Source organism: Dermacentor albipictus, chromosome 3, assembly GCF_038994185.2.
Source record: "Dermacentor albipictus isolate Rhodes 1998 colony chromosome 3, USDA_Dalb.pri_finalv2, whole genome shotgun sequence".
Classification (NCBI taxonomy): domain Eukaryota; kingdom Metazoa; phylum Arthropoda; class Arachnida; order Ixodida; family Ixodidae; genus Dermacentor; species Dermacentor albipictus.
Genome location: NC_091823.1, coordinates 189595994 through 189619185, shown reverse-complemented (window position 1 = coordinate 189619185; position 23192 = coordinate 189595994). Strand labels below are relative to the sequence as shown.

General features: G+C 42.4%; 1 protein-coding gene across 4 annotated transcripts in view; it reads left to right on the top strand.

Annotated features, from left to right (window-relative positions):
• The window catches only part of Tmtc3 (Transmembrane O-mannosyltransferase targeting cadherins 3), a 921929-nt gene extending 900084 nt beyond the window's left edge, over positions 1–21845 (top strand). For all 4 annotated transcript variants that reach the window (XM_065440562.2, XM_065440560.2, XM_065440561.2 and 1 more), the window contains 2 exons: positions 4913–5097; positions 16401–21845. In XM_065440562.2, the coding sequence (XP_065296634.1) occupies positions 4913–5097; positions 16401–16518 (303 nt within the window). In that variant the 3' untranslated portion in view covers positions 16519–21845. The remainder of the gene's footprint in view (positions 1–4912; positions 5098–16400) is intronic.
• The last annotated feature ends 1347 nt before the right edge of the window (positions 21846–23192 follow it).

Sequence of the window (23192 nt, the reverse complement as noted above, 5' to 3'; positions counted from 1 at the left end):
CGCCGACGCCGACACGTGATATATGACCCTGGTGATTTAGTGTTGCTCTGGAAACCAACCAGGAAACGTGGACTATGTGAAAAACTGCTGGCCCACTATGTTGGACCCTATGTAATTCCGGAGCGCATCAGCGAATTAACCTACCGCATAGCACGTCTCACATCAAATGGCCGACGGTCAGCAAAGACTGAACTTTCGCATGTCGCCCGTTTAAAGCCCTTTATTTCTCGGCAGTCTGTTTGACTTGCCCGGCGGGCTTCGTCTGCGCGGAGGGAAATGTTACGCTCTTACGTGCATAGTGGGTTCACGCCTCAACAAACAGTATGCGGGGGCACCGAAGAGTGGTGAACGAGGAAGACGACGTGTGGCTGGCTGGCTGAATCTCGACAGGCGCTCAGCTGATCAAGGCCATCGCCTCTAACTCTACCCGGCTGCAAAGTAACGCCTTTTGTGGGCGCAACAATATGAATTATCCTTGGTTTTATATGTGGAAGCAACTTATGCAGCTTTCTAGCAGGATGGGTGCTAAGAACATCAAAAGTTTTCTTTTATGAGCCAATTAAGAAGAAGCTTGGGCTTAGGAGCTCCTACCTAAATACATGGGAAAAGAAAACTCACTTTTCTCAGCAACTGCTGCACTAATTTTAGTGAGGTTTGTTGCATTTAGAAAAGATAATAAAGTATAGTAACTGCAGGAAATGGATCTTCAATTTATTGCAATGATTATTTTTTGAAAAGTTCTTCGAAGTTTCAAAATTTCGAAAATGTGAAGTATCAAGTAAAAAAATGTCACGATTCCTTAAACTGCCGTAATCATTAGTCTAAAGCAGACAAAATTAGTTTATTATAGACCATACTTACAAATATATCACAAATCTGAGAGTAAGACTCTTGGAAAACCCTCACGAATATTGTAATAATTTTATGGAAGCTGTAAATTCATGATCTTGGATTGTAATGCGAAGGGACATGGACACAGACTAGAAGCAGACAGGATGAGCGCTGTGTCCGTGTCCCTTTGCGCTACAATCCAAGACCATGTTGCGGTACCAACTCGCCCAACTTTTGTATCCTTTTTTTGCAAATTCATTTACCGCATTTGTCCGCTTGAGATGCTCAAACAAATGCAGTCTACAGAACTGCAATATCTGTTCTCCGTGCAGAGTTAATGATTTATAAACTTCGTGCTGCTATCTTTTTTAATTATTTGCTGATATTTGGCCATATTTTTTTGTTCAATATCCAAAACCAAAATTGTGATCGCTAGGGCTGCCAGAACTTAATTTTCTGTCTGAAATTTCACTCAAATTGGTCCAGTGGTTCTCTCATAAAAGCATTGCTGCATTTTGCGTGTACTTAAACAGGGAAATCAGACTTGGTCCCGAGCTTAAGTTATCCCATCAATTTTCAGTGATTTGTTTGCTGGCATTCCAAGTGCACTAGATTTCGTTTCGTCATTGACAAAGTTGTACATTATAAAGGAATTACCGCTTGAAATTGGGCAAGTGACATTACCTCTAGTACTCTGTAGTATTTGCTTTGAAAGACATGCACCAGTGAGTGCAAAATACAACAGTATGAAAATCAGTGCTGTCAGGAAGTACTCTTTTAATAGCCTGACCTCTCCACTATTTGCCAAGCTTTTTCTGAGTTCCCATTTACCACTCTGTCTGATGAGAATACTATTACAGTCAAACCTCGATATAACAAACTTCAATTTAAAGAAATTTACGATGTAACGAACTATTTGAATTTCCTGATGTTGCATTAAGAACCGCGTATTTATTTTTCTCGATTTAACAAAGTAACTGTGTGACACAGTTTCGATTTAACAGAGTTTTCGACCATTTCAGTCATGTGCTCCATTGGAGCTTCTATGGCTAGTAAATCTAGCAAAAAACTACATCAGCCGCGGCAAAAGCTATTTGAAGCGTCCTTCTGTATGAAAAGTTTCAGTGGCAAATCCGCTATCAAAGCACACGTGCCAGGACGTGGTAGGCAGGGAGTCGCTGCCCCATTTGTTGCATTGGTAAAGGACTTGGAGAAACACAAGAGCTGATGGTTATTTCTGCACAGGAAGGATCGGAGGGAGTGAACGCGCAGTAATGCGGTCAAGCACGCACTGGGGGTGAGGGGGGGGGGGTTGGCAAGTGCATCAGCTTGCACGCGTCTGTGCACGGTCCATGTCGATCTTGGAGGTGATCTCTCTGCGGCAAAGCAGGAGCCAAAATGGATGGTGCTTTCACGCCCATTTTTTTTGTTCCTGCGCGTCTGGTGTTGGCAGTCACGTAATCTCAAGTTTCTGAGATACAATACGAAGCGCTCGCTCGCATTGTGACTGCGAGTTCATGGTCATTGAGTGAGAGCTGTTAATGTCTCCCTGAGTGCGCGCAACACCGATAACACAACGACTCTTACTTCGTGTAGTCTCTTTGCTATTGCCATCAATGGCGGAACTGACTTTTCTTTTTCCCTCTTTCTTGGCTCGGGACCAATACCCATATCTTTTTATACTTTTGTTTTTATCCTGTGGGTGCCGGCTGCAGGCAATAAGCACAGTCAGCTATGGCGTCCAAGATTTGCGGCGCCGCATGACGCAACACACATATTTTGGACGCCGTGAGCCACAGCGATGCAGTGCGATCCGCACCGCACGCACTGGTGCTCATCACCACGCTATTATGGGCAGACCTTCTTGCGATTTGTTTATAAGTGCTTACTAACAAGATATTATCCACCCAGAATGCACTGGGAATTTGTGAAGTTGTCTTTAATGCTGAAACATTAAAACCTCAAATGAACGAAAATCGCGATTTGACTACGTTTTTCGCTTCAAGTACGACTTCATTATATTGAAGTTTGACTGTAATGTTTTTTTCCCCACCTCTCATTATTACCATGTATTTGCTACACGTACACTTAAACTGGAGTAAATAATACTCATTGTGTTTTCAAGGTTGTTATTTCTCATGCCAATAATCCTCTTCAGAACATCTAAGATTTGGCAATTCATCCATGGACAGATTGTGGAAATAGACCGAGGCACATTTGCAGCTTTTCTTCGTCAAGCGAAAAAATGAGCTTCGAACTGACACGTCCACCAACTAGCCCCCTTCATTGCTTTACTCAAGGATGAGGCTGAGCAAGATGCTTCAGAATTTAGCGCCAAGGCCATTGTCAGCCTGATATACAGTTTCAGTTTTCTGCTGTGAAATATACGCATGGGTTCTCATTTGTGCAGTAAGGCCTTCCACTGCAGCAAAGTTACGTGGCTTTGGCCCCGGTGCCATCAGAATGGCACCGGCTGTACAACAAAAATGTGTTTTGAATCTTCAAGGGTGTGTGGGGCTCAACACATGTTCAGCTTTTGAGGGAACAATTTTGGCATCTCTGTCGACTTGGGTTTCAGTTGGTGTTAAAATGTAATCGCATTACAGAGTAGAGGAAAAACACAAGGATGCAAATTTGTGTGTGCGGAGGGTTGGGCGTGCTCTTGTGGCACCCTCTTGTTGCACCCTGCACACGCCTGTGGCTGCTCTAGGCACCCGCGCTGACATCAGTGGCCAAGCGAGGTCGGCCTTTTTATAGCCTAAGGTCTTTGTGCCAATACGATCGGCTCCCAGCGATCTGCCGAGCACTGCCCTATGGTCAGCACTAGGCCAATTTTACTGGGGTCATTCTGTCACATTAATAAACCATGTTTGCAAAATTAGTGTTGCTATGTCTTAATGGTATACGTTATAATTAAGAATGTGATCTGTTAGAGTTTATGATTTGTGAAAGAGCCTTATTCTTATTGTGACTTTCATGCCATTGCATTTATTTCTTCTGTAGGTTGTCAGTAAGAACGAGGATTGGAGAATGCATGATTTCAGCTGGTGGTGCAGAGCATACCTGACACCATGCCATGGGGGTGCCACAGTTCATTATTTCTTGCTCTGGCTGTAAAATTATGATTGTGCACTTTTTGTAGAGGCATTGTTTTTTGTGGCTTTGAGGAAGATTTGGATTACTAAGAGATTCCAAGACATTGCAGGGAGTTAGAGGGTAGAGTAAACTTTTTCCAGCACAGAACATTTATTTGTTAGAGAAATTGTAACGTTATTGACAAAAGTTAAAAACACTAAGAAAATGTCATTGAAAAAACACAATGGTGGTGTACCTGCTGCTTCTATATGTGAAAAGCTGTCACTGCCTGGTTTGTGCTTACTAAAGTTTACATACATCCACTTGTTATTGTTTATCACACTCATTGTTGTGGAACCGACATGTTGGGACAATTCATTAGGAATTTAGGAGTCGCTATAACCAAAAAGCGGACTTACTAGACCCTATGTTTCAAACCGAACCCAGCTCCTGCATCAGGGCTTGACAACGGATGATGGCCTGAGGAAAGAGCCAAGTTTGTTTTGAAACGTTGGGTCTAATAAGTCGACTTTTAGAGCACAGTTCTTAAGCGCCCGTTGCTGGGCTGAGTGTTGGCATCCCTTGTCGTCATCCTACGAATCCGTGTGCCATTGCTCATGGATTTGTCGTCTTCTACCACAGCTGGCTCATCGGTGTCCCTCAACTTAATCACGTGAATGAGCTCGTGCCACTGCTTGTACATTTGCCATCACTTTCTTCCGCGGCTGCTCATCATGCCGGTGTTCCCATACTGCGAACACCGGCATCAGCCCTCTGTGAAGGCGCTGATGGCACTGGCCAGTCGGTGTGGGGATTTCCATCTCAAATTCTTTGCCTCAATATATTGCAAGATGAAAATATGTATCGAGCTATGCTCAAGTTTCGCATTAGAGAGTACCGTAATCGTTGAACCCTTTTTTGGTTGGAGTCGCTCTTCCAGCTCATTGTTGTAAATTGTGAGAAACATTCCTTTTTTCTTTTGCTCCTCTTTCACTCGGCATTGCAGTGCTACGAACGCATCCTGTCCCTGCAGCCAGACCATGTCCAGGCGCTGCACAACCTGTGCGTGGTGCAAGTGGAGAGGGGTGCACTGTACCAGGCTGAGGCCTGCCTCCTGCGAGCACTGAAGCTTGCACCGGGAGAGAGCTACGTTGCCAAGCACTTGGCCATCGTGCGCAATCGCATACGCAAGTGAGTTGATGTTTGCCGAGAGCACTGTGCTTTTTCCTATGGGATATGCTGTGACGGTGGCTTGCTACTGCCGCTCGAAGAAAGAACTGACAAGGTGTATTCAAATTGGCACAGCCAAGCTTCCATAGACGCCAACATGTCTACAAAATGGCAGGGTGTTGCCAGCATCTTGCCATCTGTGGGGCAGGAGCAAGGAGGTTATACTAGTACTGCCGGAGTGGAGGTCCTGCATACCCACCTATGTGACTGGGGGAAGCCTGGTGTCACAGCTGGCGGCCATCTTGCTTGGGGAAAAGGGGCTTGCGTGGCTTGGAGAGCTAGGGTGGCTGTAGCTTGGAAGCGTTCGCTACCACTTGTTACGGCGATCAAAGCATTTTTTTACATTATGGCTGCACTTAAAGCTTTGTTTTTCTCGGCTACTTTGTCACGCTGGAGTTTTCCGGTTGGCTGTGTCTGACAGGTTGCTAGGTGAAATCTTCGCTCTCGTGCTGCCACCAAAGTCGTGGCTGTTCATACAAATCGACAGGCATATTTTATGAGCTAGTAAAGAACAAATATGTTTCATGTAATTGAGAACACCCAGATTGTGACCAACAACAACGAAAATACAAAATGACGCTGTATTTTCTTTATCTTGCGTGCGCAAACTCCTGGCATGTTCAGTGTTGTGATTGAAAATCACATTTGTCGAATTTAGTATAGAGACTGCAATAAACATCAAACAAGATAATTGGCACAGCAGTTGTCTCGGTAAGCGTCTGCAGAGAAGAAAAATAATCTGCAAGATGGGCCATAGCTACAGAGGAGGGGTGTATTAAAGAATATTTTTTCACAGATATGTAGCCAGCAGCGTCGAGCTTTGTCGCGTCTCTAAGCGATGAAAAGGCTCTGATGAGTAGAGGCAAAAAAAAATGTGGATGTTCTTTATTGATTCTTGAAAATTATCTCCCTGGTGAGCATTTGCCTCACCTTGTTGTTGCAGTTCTTTTGGTTGATCGTCTTAGCGATGTGATGGACTCTGATCTTCAAGTACATGTTTGCAATCTTTTTGGACACACACATGCTTTTTAATGGCCATGTCGTCGATCATTAATGCAGCGAGCAGTAGCTTCCCTTGGCCCTGTGCTACATTACACACCTTTTCTTGGAGTTCTTTTGAACATGACACTAAATCGTAAGACAGAAATCAAGAAGTACTTTAGCCAGGATCTGCTAAAGAAGATGCCATTCTTCCCACCCATACTCACACGAATGACACATCTCCAGATCTTGTATCATACCAAGTTATGCGAAAATATTTGTTTTCAGAAGTGGCAGTCAATAAAATGAGGCCAAAGATCTGTTGTGTTGGAACTGGAGTTTGTATATGTTCTGGCATATGCTGGCATAATCAAAGTATGGACAAGACTGCGTGCATGCTAACGCATAAGAAACCCCTGGCGCATTATGCGCCAGTTCACAAACAATGCCTGGTGTAGCGGAAGCTTGATGTGGGCGAGTTGGTTTTGCATACTGGAAGAAAAGAGCGCTACGAAGACTAAAACAGGAACATGTACGACACCCGCGCACGATAAAAAAAAGATATGCGCCACAAACAGGCAAAAAGAAAGCAAAAGTAAAGGCATGTGGGTCATGGGGAAGGGTGGAGATGGAGCGAAGCTGGTCGTCATAATAAAAACAGACAAAAGAAAGGGCGCTAGGGTGATGAGGTGCCGCGCACCTGCTGTTTCTGTTACCATGGCAACATAAACAATCGTGTGTGCCGCCATTTTGCCAAAGTATCGCCCTCATGCTAGGGCCGTAACTGAAGGGGACCTTGGCGCTAGCGTCGAAGAGTGTCTGCTCAAAAACAGCCAATGGCAGCCATGCAGAGATTCACCCCTGGGTACGTGCTACTTCCATGCTTCCTCAGTCATCACGAGTGCTCCAGGCCCACTAAACATTCGGCGCTCATTTACAGCAGCATTCAAGAGGGCTGCCATCCATTACGCCAAAGAAACAAATCACTGCGCAGCGGGCCGCAAGTTCGGTGTTTCTGAACGGGTGGTGCGAGAGCGGCGACTGCAGCGAAGCAAAATTTTCACCTGCAATGGCAAGTGAGGAATTTCCCACGGGCTGAAGTCAGGACGCCTTCCGGAGCTGTAGGCCAAGCTTGTGGCGTACATCGCTGAAATGCGTGATCGGTCCCTGCCAGTGAAGTGCGACATGGTCATGAAACAAGCCTGGATCTTCGCCTTTTAAGGACCTGCTCCACCATGAGTACAATGACTGGCTGGGGGCAGAAGACTGCAAACTTATGCCAACCGGACCTGTCAAAAGAGACTCTCTCATGGCTGCGTGTGGTTGGGTGCATGCGGCATGGGCTGCTGTTCCAGAAGATGTCATGATGTGGTCGTTTACCAAATGTGGAATTTTGCTGGACGACGACGCGCTGTCAGACTGTAGCAGCGATGACGATGGCAGCGCTAGGGAGGACGATGGCACAATTGAAGACGAGTAGTCCAGTTACCATGCCAGCTACAAATAAATTTTCATTGTGGAATGCGCCCTCGGGTATGCTTTCTTTTTTCCCTGTCACACGCGATAAAGGGGGGGAGGGGTCGACTTACATTCGAGTCGACTTACAGTCGTGTCAATGCGGTGCTGATGCAGGCTCGAAACAGCTTCAGATGTGTCCGCAGTGACATTAAAAATGGAATAAAAAGCGCACATCTGCTACAAATCGCTAAAACCCTTAGTGGCACACTTTCAAGTGAAGTGTCACTTGTATCTCGGGGCACCCCACCTACCTACATAAATGATGTCAAGTCACGTCAGCATGTAACCTATCACAGCAGGCAATATGTCAATATTCCAGGCAAGCTTCCTTCGTGACAGTCATGTATTACTATGAAAGTGAGCACGTTTAAGGTGGATCACACTGCTGTATCAAAGATCATCTAACACACACACAGATAATAGACCGTGCTTGCAGGCTTGAAAGTGCGCATGCTCTGACCGCATGGCCAAGGTATAAAACCACAAGTACTGCCTTTTCAATAAACATTCATTCTTGTTCGCACAACCGAGTGTCTGCTTTGCATGCTTCCTAAAGATACAACAGATGGGGTCATCAGGATCCATTCCGTGGTTCATGTCATTGCAGTCATTGGTCATGCTGTCAAGTTCGTTGGGCTGAAGCTTCCCATTGTATTCGCCGTAAGGGTGCCAGAACAGTGCTTCTGTACAAATATGGGCTGCAGGCAACCACCGTGAATCAATGGCGCAAATGCCAGCAAAAATTGTTGACCTACACAATATCATTTATTCCACTATTCACGACTATTTGATTTTGTCACACAATGTTGATCTTGCCTCATCATGCCATGCCTTTTTCTTGTCTTTTTAACCTTGATCGCATTTTGTCCTCTTTTTGTTGTCTCTTTTTATGTGGCATCACAGTTTGCATGCGAGTTTTGCATTTACGACCATATAATTGGGCTTTAATTGGGAAGATGCAGCGGTGGCGTAGAGGTAGAACACCCGCCTCGCGTGCAAGAGGTCCGTGGTTCGAATCCCAGTGCCGGCAATTTTCCACCGGACTAAAAAAAAAATCCGCGTGTTGATAAAATTGCATAAGCAGGCCTGGAGTGTGGCCTGATCCTGGTGACCAGAACCGGTAACGCACTCCCTCACCAGAGCAGGATTGGCCACTCTGGTGCAGTACTTGGCCACAACCTCCTATATGAACACAACAATCAAACCCCGGCCCTCAGTCCCCAGCAGCTGTGAAGCAACTGACCACAGCGGCGGTCAGACCTGCGACGCAGCAGAGGGTGCTAAGAAATCACAGAATCACTGGCTCCGGACAGGCCGCCATAGGAATATGAACCTGGCAACGTTTAACGCTAGAACGTTATCTAGTGAGGCGAGTCGAGCAGTGCTATTGGAGGAATTAGAGGGCAGTAAATGGGATATAATAGGGCTCAGTGAAGTTAGGAGGCCAAAAGAAGCATATACAGTGCTAAAAAGCGGGCACGTCCTGTGCTACCGGGGCTTAGCAGAGAGAAGGGAACTAGGCGTCGGATTCCTGATTAATAAGAATATAGCTGGTAACATACAGGAACTCTATAGCATTAACGAGAGGGTGGCAGGTCTTGTTGTGAAACTTAATAAGAGATACAAAATGAAGATTGTACAGGTCTACACCCTACATCCAGTCATGATGACCAGGAAGTCGAAAGCTTCTATGAAGACGTGGAATCGGCGATGGGTAGAGTGAAAACTACATACACTATACTAATGAGTGACTTTAATGCCAAGGTAGGCAAAAAGCAGGCTGGAGACAAGGCAGTAGGGGAATACAGCATAGGCACTAGGAATATCAGGGGAGAGTTATTAGTAGAGTTTGCAGAACAGAATAATAGACGATAATGAATACCTTCTTCCGCAAGCGGGATAGCCGAAAGTGGACGTGGAGGGGCCCGAACGGCGAGACTAGAAATGAAATAGACCTCATACTCTGCGCTAACCCTGGCATCATACAAGATGTGGACGTGCTCGGCAAGGTGCGCTGCAGTGACCATAGGATGGTAAGAACTCGGATCAACCTAGTCCTGAGAAGGGAACGGAAGAAACTGGTACATATGAAGCCGATCAATGAGTTCGCGGTAAGAGGGAAAATAGAGGAATTCCAGATCAAGCTACAGAACAGGCACGAACAGGACAGGTACGAACAGGAACGGCTTTAACTCAGGAAGAGGACCTTAGTGTTGAAGCAATGAATGACAATCTTGTGGACAGCATTAAGGAGTGTGCAATGGAAGTCGGTGGTAACTCCGTTAGGCAGGATACCAGTAAACTATCACAGGAGACGAAAGATCTGATCAAGAAACGCCAATGTATGAAAGCCTCTAACCCTACAGCAAGAATACAACTGGCAGAACTTTCGAAGTTAATCAACAAGCATAAGACAGCTGACATAAGGAAGTATAATATGGATAGAATTGAACATGCTCTCAGGAACGGAGGAAGCCTAAAAACTGTGAAGAAGAAGCTAGGAATTGGCAAGAATCAGATGTATGCGTTAAGAGACAAAGCCGGCAATATCATTACTAGTATGGATGAGATAGTTCAAGTGGCTGAGGAGTTCTATAGAGATTTATACAGTACCAGTGGCAACCACGACGATAATGGAAGAGAAAATAGTCTAGAGGAATTCGAAATCCCACAGGTAACGCCGGAAGAAGTAAAGAAAGCCTTGGGAGATATGCAAAGGGGGAAGGCAGCTGGGGAGGATCAGGTAACAGCAGATTTGTTAAAGGATGGTGGGCAGATTGTTCTAGAGAAACTGGCCACCCTGTATACGCAATGCCTCATGACGTCGAGCGTTCCGGAATCTTGGAAAAACGCTAACATAATCCTGATCCATAAGAAAGGGGACGCCAAAGACTTGAAAAATTATAGACCGATCAGCTTACTGTCCGTTGCCTACAAACTATTTACTAAGGTAATCGCGAATAGAATCTGGAACACCTTAGACTTCTGTCAAGCAAAGGACCAGGCAGGATTCCGTAAAGGTTACTCAACAATAGATCATATTCACACTATCAATCGGGTGATAGAGAAATGTGCGGAATATAACCAACCCCTATATATAGCTTTCATTGATTACGAGAAAGCGTTTGATTCTGTCGAAACCTTAGCAGTCATGGAGGCATTACGGAATCAGGGTGTAGATAAGCCGTACGTAAAAATACTGAAAGATATCTATAGCGCCTCCACAGCCACCATAGTCCTCCCTAAGGAAAGCAACAAAATCGCAATAAAGAAAGGCGTCAGGCAGGGAGATACGATCTCTCCAGTGCTATTCACAGCGTGTTTACAGGAGGTATTCAGAGACCTGGATTGGGAAGAATTGGGGATAAAAGTTAATGGAGAATACCTTAATAACTTGCGATTCGCTGATGATATTGCCTTGCTTAGTAACTCAGGGGACCAATTGCAATGCATGCTCAATGACCTGGAGAGGCAAAGCAGAAGAGTGGGTCTAAAAATTAATCTGCAGAAAACTAAAGTAATGTTTAACAGTCTCGGAAGAGAAGAGCAGTTTACAATAGGTAGCGAGGCACTGGAAGTGGTAAGGGAATACATCTACTTAGGGCAGGTAGTGACGGCGGATCCGGATCATGAGACAGAAATAATCAGAAGAATAAGAATGGGCTAGGGTGCGTTCGGCAGGCATTCTCAGATCATGAATGGCAGGTTGCCATTATCCCTCAAGAGAAAAGTCTATAATAGCTGTGTCTTGCCAGTACTCACCTACGGGGCAGAAACCTGGAGGCTTACGAAAAGGGTTCTACTCAAATTGAGGACGACGCAACGAGCTGTGGAAAGAAGAATGATAGGTGTAACGTTAAGGGATAAGAAAAGAGCAGATTGGGTGAGGGAACAAACGCGAGTTAATGACATCTTAGTTGAAATCAAGAAAAAGAAATGGGCATGGGCAGGACATGTAATGAGGAGGGAAGATAACCAATGGTCATTAAGGGTTACGGACTGGATTCCAAGGGAAGGGAAGCGTAGCAGTTGGCAGCAGAAAGTTAGGTGGGCGGATGAGATTAAGAAGTTTGCAGGGACAGCATGGCCACAATTAGTGCATGACCGGGGTTGTTGGAGAAATATGGGAGAGGCCTTTGCCCTGCAGTGGGCGTAACCAGGCTGATGATGAATTGGGCTTTGTACTCCACCTAATTGTGTGTATTGTATGGGCATACGGTAGGCTTTGTTTCTTCCTTTACTGTCACTGCAGTAGTTTTGTATGCATGTATATCTATTTTTATATTATTTATATTTGCTACAAATGATGAAATGTTGGTATATGCTGCAAGTTACGTGTACCACTATTATTGTGTGTGCGCAATTTGCCGCCTGTCATCACCCCCTCCCTTTGCCACCTCGGTTGAAGAGGGTGGAAATTCTATCAAAAATTTTCTTGCTTTTATTCCTGCCTTCTAAGTCAATATGTATATGCTGATGGAAATTATTATTATTATCATTATTGTCGTTATTATTTTAACGAGCAACGGGGCAAACACATTGAAAGACAGAGGAGCAATGTGCTTACTGCCAGCACCTGTTGGCTTGCTACCTGTCATCGCAGAAGATACACAGGCGCAGTTCTGCAGTCCCTTTCTGCTTAGTACTGATTAGGGCATTTAGCACAAAGTGGTTGGGTTGTGGAAATGCCATCGACCCTACTGTGCATACTCCGCCAGCATGACGAAGTGGAAGGGACTACTGGTGAATCAAGTTGACCGTATACGGAACTGCTTTAGATTTCCAGCTGGCATGTTCCATGACCAGCACCGCTCCATCGGATGTTTTTTTCCATATTGTACAATGAACTCTTTCTTTCTTTATTCATTTATTCAAGTCATTCCTTACAGAAATTCCTAGGGGGACGCGAAAAAAGGCACTGAACGTGCCTGACTGGGCCTCGCCACCCATGGCAGCTGCGGTCATACAAGCACATAAATTAATAACAAAAAGTATAGAATACAACAGCCGCAATTTGAAACACGGTAAAACTTAAACACCAACAAGTGTTCTTCCTTTCTTTTCTTACATCAATAACATCAATACAGATACAATCAGATACATTGTACAGGTATGTCGAAACAACAGTCATCCGGGTACAGAAAATATATCGGGCTTTCACAATGAAAAGCCAAGACACAGAGTAAGCGGAAACCAACTGGGATCAGTCCGGCACGATTTTTAGTCTGTGTTAAGAAAAACATTTCTGAGCATTTTTCTGAGAATATGCACTGAGGTAGCTGTAACGAGTGCTTCAGCTATTTCCGGATATTCGTTCGGTCCGGTATCATAAAACTTAGTTTTTGATTGCCATATTTTGTACGGGAACGTGGCCTGGGTATTAAATTCTTTCGTAGGCAGTACGGACCAGGTTTCACTTGATATTTGGTCTGGATAGGTGTTGTTTGGTGCTGATGCAATATTTCTAGGGCCAGTTTATATTTATACAATTTATGAATAGGCAGTATTTTATTTTATTTAAAAAAGGGTGTAGTGTTTTCAGAAAGTTCTAAATTTCCGATTGCACGCACCGCTCGCTTTTGCAAGAAAAAAAGACCGTCTAGGTTGGTCTAAGTCGTTGTTGACCATACTAAGAAACAGTAACATAACCAGGAGTGAATAAGCGTGTAGTATATCTGCCTTTTCACCGCAGATGGGATATAATATCTTAATTTATTTAAGATTCCAACAGCTCGCCCTAGCTCACTTCAGAGCTTGTCAACGTGAGGCGTCCAGGAGATGTTTTTTTGAAATGTCACCCCCAAAAATCTAACCGATACAGATTGTTCGATGGTAACGTTCTGAAATTTTGAATCCAAGTTTACAGTCAGGTTGTTTTCTCGCGGCTGGAAGAGTAAGTATTTCGTTTTACTGATGTTTAATTGAAGTCTATTAGATTGAAGCCACAAATCCAGACCTGTTAGCCATTCGTTAGCTCGATGAAATACCTCTCTTCCATGAGCACATGAGAAGAACACATTCATAATGTCTGCAGATAAAATTAACTTTGTATTTTTGTTAATGATTACAATATCATTAATATATAATAAGAATAACGTTGGTCCTAGTAATGATCCCTATGGTACGTCAAATTTTACAAATTTTAAGTCCGAGTTTACGCCATTTATGCATGTGAATTCAGCTTTCGAAGTTAAGTAGCTTTTTATCAAAGACCAAGCTTTGCCGCGTATTCCATATGATGGCAATTTCTTGAAGAGCACATCGTGTTGGACACAGTCAAAAGCTTTTCTAAAATCCAGAAGTATCCCCAGGGTAACTATTTTCCTTTCAATGTTGTCTCCTTTATTTCAAGAAGTGCACTTTCAGATGACTTGTTCTCCCTAAACCCGAATTGTTCACTTACTATTATATTGTTTGCCGTCAGAAAGCCAGAAAGTCTTTTATGTATTATGTTCTCTGCTATCTTTGCAAAGATAGGAAGCACTGATATTGGTCTGTAATTGTTCTTGTCTTTAACGGAACCATCTTTATGTATTACGGCCACACGGGCTAGCTCCATTGCATCTGGGAACACTGCAGTTGAAAGAATAAGGTTGAGAATATGCATAAGGGGGATGCTTACCATCTGCGCAACAGCTTTCAGTGGTCTAGCTTTAATATCGTCAGCTCCAGCGGTGCAATCGTTTTTTAAAGCCAATATGACATCAGTTGTCTCATATTGATCAGTGGGTGACGTAAATATAGTATTTTGAGTGTGTTTTCACAAAATGTTCGCAAGGTATTTTAGCGCGGTCATCTGCAGAAGCACCCACATTTATAAAGTCTTCGTTAAACAAGTTTGCGACCTCGCTGTCACTCATGGACTCACTTTCATACAAAACATGTTTTGGCGAACTTGTCTTTCCTATAATGTCCTGGATTGCTTTTTCATACAAGACGAGAATTTCCCACAATTTCAGAAAATTTTTTCATGTAGAATTCTCATTTTGCTTTTTTGATATCAGCACTTAATTTGTTCCTCACTTTCTTAAATATTTGAAGATCACCTTCACATCTTGTGTCTAAGAACGTCTCGAAAATTCTCTGCCTGTGTTTTATTCCGGTGTATAATTAATGCGATGTCCAAGGCTTTCTTGTTTTGTGTGTTTTTTAGGAGCTTTTAGCGGAAAGGAGGAATTGTAGGCAGAAGTGAAACACTTCAGAAAGACATTATAAGCAACATTTGGATCGTTTTCTTTTATGACACTATCCCATTTCTGTTGTTCCATGAGTTCTTTAAACCTTAACATGTTTTGTTCCGAGTAGTCTCTAACCAGTGTTTCTTTTTCTAATGTACGCTTTTGTTTCGATGGTATCAGACAATAAATTGGTAAATGATCGGTAAGATCACATGTGATTACACCTGACTTAACTTCATCATGGCAAAAGCTTGTAATACACAGGTCTAATATCGTTTCAGTACTTGGGGTGACATGGGTAGGCTCGTTAATTACATTTGAACAACCATATGATTCGAAAAGTTCTCTGAAATGCAAGAAGGTAGCATTATTTTCAGAAGCATCTACATTAAAGTCGCCGACAAAAACACATTCACGGTTGATTTCAATACTACGCACAATTACTCCTTCTGCAAACTGCATAAATTCACTTATACACCCAGATGGCGGTCGGTACACGACAGCAAGAACTATGTTATAGCAGTGAATTATTTATTTATTTATTTATTTATTTATTTATTTATTTATTTATTTATTTATTGATACTGCGGTCCTGTTCCCAGGACCTTAGCAGGGTGGGTACAAAGTGAAAAACATCCAAGTAAATATACAGCGATACATAACATAGGTCACTCGCGATGTACAAATGCAAGCAGTTACTGAATAACACAGTAAATCACTCGCTACATAAACATAGGTGCGATAAAAACACACTCAAAATTTCCGTTCACAATAATATAATTTGGTGGAATTTGGTATGGCAGATCCGAACGGACATACAGGGCAACGCCACCTCTACACTTCAATGAACGACAGGCTGACACACAGTCATATCCCGGTAGTAAAAAACCATCATCAGGTGTGAACCATGTCTCACTGAAGCAAATGAAATCGAATTCATGGTTTAGGCTAGATAAAAATTTTTTCATTCCCCATTGTTCCAACAGGAAACAAAAAAAGCAACAAATATTTATCCTTATCGGATCCTATTCGTATCAGTAATAACCTATTTGTCAAAAGCAACCACCTCTTGGACTCTATTGGTGCCGGTAAAAGGCTTGGTCCAAGAGGCAGCAAATAGATGATGCCTGTTGGTGCCAATACAATCTCTGTTGGTCCAATAGATGGCATATAGACGTCACCTATTGGACTCTATTGGTACCGATAGAATTAAAATAAAACCCATAGAGTTCGAGTACATTACCAATACAACCTATAGGATTACTCTATTGAACCAGTAAAAAAATTTTTTAATATTTTTGCTAGGTTTCTGACTTTGAGGGATTATTTGGTGCATACACATAACGTCTGACAAGTCATTTTCTTTCACTATGGAGGCCAAATAACCACATGGTCTTCTAGTCTTCTTGTGTTGTCGTGTTGACTCACTTATTCTTTTTGTACCAAAAGTATTATTATTTGCGTGTCGCAATTTGTGTAAATTACGGGAACCCTTATAAAGGCATCAAATAGGTTGCTTGTGCTACAGATGTGTGCTATACACGACCCCTGCCTTGGCTCAAAAGTGCTTTCCATTCATTGCCTTAGGTATCAAGAGCATTTGAGGAAAGCAGGGACGCCTGTGCATTCTGCATCCTCAAGTGAGCCACCCATGACGTCATCATCTTCGAAGCATGCAGCACAGAGTACCAGCAAAGCAACATGAAACCCATGAGCAGCGTTGTTTGTGCCAAATGTCAGTGCAGCTGCATACAGAAAGCTGTTTTTACAGGAGCCGGCAGATGAACTGTCAAATTTGGTGCATTCTTTGTATTGTGGTAGTGGAGGTGCAGATGTTTGTTCCATGGCATTTTATTGCGTGTACGAAATGTGTAAATTGAAGCGCCAGGTATGCATGCTGAAGCAAAACCCAACGTGTGCTTTGTTTGGCCATTTGGGTGAGCTTGTGCAGCTGAATTGCATAATTCCATTTTATTTTGGCAGAAAAGGCAAGCAGTGCAACTGAACATAGTGTGAGGCTACATGTATTGTGAAAAGACACGTTTCTACAAAATGTGAGTGCAAATTAGGCAGTTAGAAGAATCATGTATACCTAATACTCCTGTTTACTGTAGTCACGAGCAAACCATAAGTCCTTCATTTATATATGTGGCAATGGCATAATTGACTTGGAATGGCACTAACCGTGATTAGCACCTACAAGGGCTGCTTGGCCTTATAAGATGGTTCAGAATCGCGTGTGCCTGACATGTGTTTAGCCATTGCAGAAATGTTGGCCTGACCAAATTGTATGTAGCAGAAGTGATTAGTATATGTGAAACATTGTTATGGCAGGAAAATAAGATGGCAATGGCTGTTGTGGTCTGAAGGTGAGAAATGTGCATGAAGCTGAGGCTCTCCGAATCGAAGGTGATGGCCTTCATGTTGGCTTTGAGGTAACATAGTGAAAGAAGAGCTCTGGGAAATCCATCCACGCATTCATGTTGTTTGTATATAGTTCTTGATTGTAATGAGAGACACCATACACTATACCTTTTTTGTTTTTGTAAATTAACCAACCTGTTTCAGCATAACAACTTGCACTATAGACATATATATCAATGTTAGCAAGAGCAGTTAGAACATATCAGTGGGAAACTTATGAGCTAACTTATGGTTTCACAGATTATTGTGCATGATCATTATAACTGAAGAGAGGTGTGAAAATAGTGAAATGGGGAAATATAAAGCACAGACAGCGCCTGTCAACAAGGCAGGCACTTTGGTTTGTCTTGTACAGTGTAAAATATCCATGAAATATGGCAGCTAAGCTATGTGCATTATATTTTTGAGAAGTCGCCATGTACACCGCACATGAGCTGCAGGAGATGAAATGTTTAGGCAAGTCCTACCTACACATTTGCAGCTTGTTAGTAGCATAATGTACATACATGTTCAAAGAGAGACCTTTGCGCTGTACCATAGGATTGTTTGTGACCACAGTTGCCACTGTACAGAGACTGTGCGGCTAGCTTCTCTTTAGAACACGCAAGTAAAAAGCTGACTCTAAATGCATGTACTTGAAGAGATGTATTTATGCACATGTAGAAGTGTTCGCTGTGTCAGGAGTCGAGAGTAATTCAGCGAAATGAAATAAACTGCTTCTGCTAGCAGCACTTGGGACCACATTGCGGCTGACTTGCTGTGGAAGTTTGTAACAGTTCATATGTGGTGACATTGTGCTGTCAAAAATTAATTGGGGATTGTTATTTAGCAAATTTATTTCTTAGTGCAGGAACTGAGATTTTCTCCAGTTCTATTTTTGTTGAAGTTGGCTGCCTAGCATGACATATCACTCACAGCAATTTCCTTTCTTTGCAGAACTTCAGAATTATATCAGTACCAAGTTTACCATATCATTTCTTAACCCTGCATCCACACATCAGGAATAGCCACAATAAACTTTTCAAATTTCTCTAAAGAATAGATTATGTGGAAAGGTTGATCTCACTTTCCCATAGTTATTTTTTATTACTTTAGTGCTCGGATATCAATTTTGTACATACACTGTGCATTCTCTGCATCTTTCTCACTGGATATTTTAGGCTTTACTTCACATAGTTTCCAGCTTTTATTTTAAATACGCAACTCACAGTGATTGCGCAGTTACTGACTTGCTTAACAGGTAGGCTTTGTCTCTATTGTTTAAAATGTGAAAAACATATTTTAGATGATTTCACGCTGTTTGAACTATTTTAACCCGATAATGTTAAAGGCCCCTGTGGCACAAAATTGGGTGTTGGCGCCGGCAGCGATGTCTGTATGAAAAAAATCATCCCGAACCGCGCATCCCAATCCATGCAGGCTCTCTGCGTGGCGCATGGGCATTACTGAACTAATTGAATTTCTCAAAATAAAATGCGTCAGAAAATTCATAAAGTACAACTTATGCAAAACCTACAGACATGACAGATATTCATCAGATTGTAATTTGAATATACAAGAAAACATGATTCTGCTACATGGGATCTCAAACTCAAACCCCTTTTCCAGTTGCCGTTTGAGGTATAACTTAGTAGGAGCAGCATGCCCCACTCGATTCCTTGCAACACCATCCAGATGGCCTGCGCGGCAGCATCCACTGTAGGCGGGAAAACATTAGAAAAGGAGAAACAGAAAGCTCGCCTTTGTTTTGCCACCACTGTTTCCAGGAAAACACCACGTTTATATAGTTACCCGAAAGAATGAGAAGCAGTCAGGGATGTTTGAATGCCACTGCATTGCACTCTTAAAGGCGAAGCTTAAGTGTCCTGCAAAATTTTTTGTGAGATAGTATCATGCACCTTTTTCAGTATAAATTTTGAATGTGAACAAAAATTCAAGTATACATGTCGCAAGAAAAGCAGGCAGATCAAACCCAGTATGGTTATTCTTGTGCTGCTCTTGCACCTTTGGTATGCATGAAAAAAGTTGAGGTTAGATGTGGATGGTGCAGACCGTTTCTCTCCTTCGTCTTCATTCAATTTTTGTGACATTTAGGTTCCTAACAGTAAATTCTACATTTGTTTGGAACTGCATTTTATACTGTGTACGGTTATCTATAAAAAATATGTTTTAAGCTACTCATAGTTGGACCTTTGCTGTGCAAACTATAATCCACAAAAAAACGCCATGTCTTTGTCTAAGAAGCAGTAAGGGAGCTACTGAAGACAGTTGCCTGTTGGGTTGAAGCTCAGTGAGTGGTACTTCAGTGTTGTATGATACAAAAAATGTCGATGCATTTTTCTTGTAGCTTCAACATTCCATGCAGAAGCAGTGCAATTTCCTTGAGTATTATGCTTGAACGTAATTTTGTCTGCTGCCGGTACGTTTTGCAGAATGAATCATGTTCTATTGTGCTGTGTTTTGGCTGCTCGCTTTCTTAAGCTTACTACATTTACATGTGATACGTACACCTGCCCATAAATTTTTTTCGAATATGACAAGGCTAACTACTTTTCACTGTACTTTATTTGGTTTTTGAAGAGTTGTAAAATATAAGTGCCTCAAAAATTTTAAATCGCTGATATTTAGCAATTTTTATAAAATACTTGAGATCCGAAATCGAAATTCTAGTTCAAGGAGTTGGGAGAAATTATACTTCTCTCTCAAATGCAGCACATTTCGTTCAAATTGATTCAGGGGTTGTCTGAGGAGAGCACTTGTGCTTTTCACATGTATTCGAGAAGGAAATCAATGTCGCTCGTGAGATAAAGCTTCCATTTAAGACCTGCACTGCATAGGATTCATGTACAAGTGCAAAATCCTTAGTGGCAGGCTTATTAGGTGGCAAGACATCTTTGCACTTTTCCCAGTCCCTAAGCTTTTGTGGACAGGTCTACCTGCTTATAAGTGGGAGAGGGGTTTAGAATACTAGCTACCAGATGCATATGGCATGTAAAGGACTTGTTTCTAACATGCCTACATATTCTGCAAGTAACAGTTCATAGTCGTTGCATATGCATGAAGATTTATTGGGACAACACCCTGTGATGCACCTGTAATATATGATACACGGCTCCAAATTTTGGTATCTCTGAATAAGCACCAACTAATGGTCACAGGTCAATGTGTGCTCAGACAAAATAATGTTGCACTTACTTAGGCTCCTCACATATGTTCTTTTACTTATTTATTTTTCTCAGGGAAGGGAAGAAAAAATAATATGAAAATTGCTTTTGGCAAACGCCCAAATGCTGGCTTTGTAGCGTGGTTTCAAAGGCAGAAAAAAAGTTGCAACAACAAATTTAACACTCTAAAAACATGGTCATGTTCATCTTTTATGGGACCATAGAAAGAGGTCGTAAGAGCCAGAAAAAGAATAAATAAAAAGGTGAAATGGATATTAGCAAGGTGAAAGGTCATTTAAATCGGGACATCTTGGCCCCCATGTGGGAGCCTTGTTTAAAGTGAAGTTCAAGAAAGATGAGCGTGAGGTTAGGTGGCTATTCAAAATGCCAGATCCAAAAATGCTGCCAAAGTTAAAATTAATGAAAATGATATAGTTCTAAACATGGCTAACTTAAATTATTAGGGGTGTTATCTCACGTCTTATCACTGTTATCACTGAGGTTTACATGTTTCCAGCTTTTTGGCACATTTTATGATGTAGCAACTAACAGGATGACAATGATAATCACTAACACCATGGCATTGGTGGCAGCAGATGCCATGCTGTGGATAGCTTGCATTCATGTGAGCAATACAGACTGCCAGTCGAATATACAAGTACAGCACATTTTGCAGATGTAACACATGGGAATATACAAACTAGAAGCACTTTTATAGAATTACACTCCATTTTTGTTTTGCAATAGTAAAAGTATGCAACAAATATATTCTATTTGTGGTTGTTACAATACATGCACTCAACATATTCCAATAATCCAATCTTGATTGAGCCATAAAATGGGGTCTAATTATCCAAAGTATAAAATTTAACAAGTTGTTTCAGTAGCATATGTTCATTTGGTATTTTTTAAATAATGGGGGGTGTGTTGAGAGTCGGATCAATATGATACACAACTAACAGAAATGATGGCATTTCATAGTCCAAGTTTCATAGTTAAAACCTGTGACTTTTAGTTTAACTTTATAATACTCTTGTAAGCATACTAATTCAAGACATACATTGCCAAAAATAGCAGTCTCCATGGTGCTTCATCTTGCAAACCTATGTGCCTTGAAAGAGGTGTAGTTCGCATGGGTAACTTGGTAGTGCAAGGACTGCAGGTTTTAGCACACAAGAGCTTGTAGGTATTAAAGAGCATGCACCTCAGACAACAGGTGCATTCAGTTAGTCTCGTATAATGGCTAAGCATGTGTGCTCGAAAACGCATGCTTATTTAGACGGCAAAATTTTCTTCATTAGTCAGTTGATCATATGCTATTTATGGCAGAAGTGTGCAATGCTGGGCTAGTTGGTTAGGCATTGCCATAAAAAGGTGAAAACAGCGCAAGAACGGTGGCATGCAGAAGAAACGTGCACCGCAGGCGCTGACTAACAACTGAGGGTTTATTGCGAATCAGCAATATAAGAAAAAAAAGGGGGGGAGGGGGCAGGGAAACAACCAACACGTGGCCAACAAGCCGTTGACGCATGGTGAAACAGATGGGGTGAAAGACCAGTCAAACTAGAAAACGTGCTCAGAAACACGAGCCCTGATTTTTTATGCGCTTTCAAGGTAGCTGATCTGTTTTTACTGAGCTTTAAGAAAGGGTCGCTTACACAAGCTTCACCTCTTCGGCTATTCGCAAAGACCTCGGCTCTCAGGCGGCCATATGCACATTTATAGTGTCCCATGACCTGGCACTTTTCAAAGTCCGGAATGCACCCGTACACATTGGAGTTGTTAGTCGGTGCCTGTGGTGTGTGTTTCGTCTTCAGTGTGTCATTGTTCTTGCGTGGTTTTCATCTTTTTATAGATCTAGCTAGTTATAGTCTTGCATGTTGAGTTGGTTTCTAAAAACTTGTTCTGGGGACTGAATTCAACAGCCTCATTTTCAAAAACAAAGTAAAGCAACATTCTGGTAGCAGGTTTTGAATTGAAAAGCAACACCTAGCCAGTTAAGATACAGTATTCTTTTAAAATGTTATTGTCATTCATTTGGTGGAGGCCCCTTTTTGTAATTTGAACCGGACCCCTACTGCTGGTGTGTCAGCATGAACTCACCTATTGTGGCTGCTTCATCACAAGAGAAATTTGTGACGGCTGGGTCAAGTCTTTAGTGCTGCCTCATAATTGGAAACATAGTTTTTCTTTTACTCGTAAACAGCAAACTACACCCGAATAGAACCTATCAAAATCCATGACGTTGCAACAAGCTGGTGCGACAACTTGGGCCGGAACAGCTGGTTCTCCACTGGTCTTTGCATTGCTTCTTGCTCGCCCCTCTCCCATTAAAGTGGCTGCTATGATATGACACATGCATAGTTCTCTAATACAGTTTGACTTAGTATTTCTCTGTGATGCCTTTTCAAAGGCAAAAATAAGGCATTAGTAGATTTCTCCCACCCAAAATGTTTTGTTTCTGGCGTGTTTGCTGTGATAGAACTAGAAATACTCTCTAGCACCACCAAACTTGGAAGGTCAGATGGAGCAGCCAGGGTTTCAGTTGCAGGAGCCCAGGATGCCGAAACATTGCTCAAACCCACAGTTGATTCCTTCCTGTGAACCTCTGTCTCATTCGGATCTCAAGCCCTTGGAGCAGCACAAAGTATGAGGCTGTGTTAACTTCATATCGGCAAGCCTGCCTAACAAATTACTATTTCTTGTTTCCATGTGGTAGTTCTGACAGGAGAACTCTTGACACTCTGATTCATTTACAGCACTCGCATGTATGTATTACCTACATCGTTGT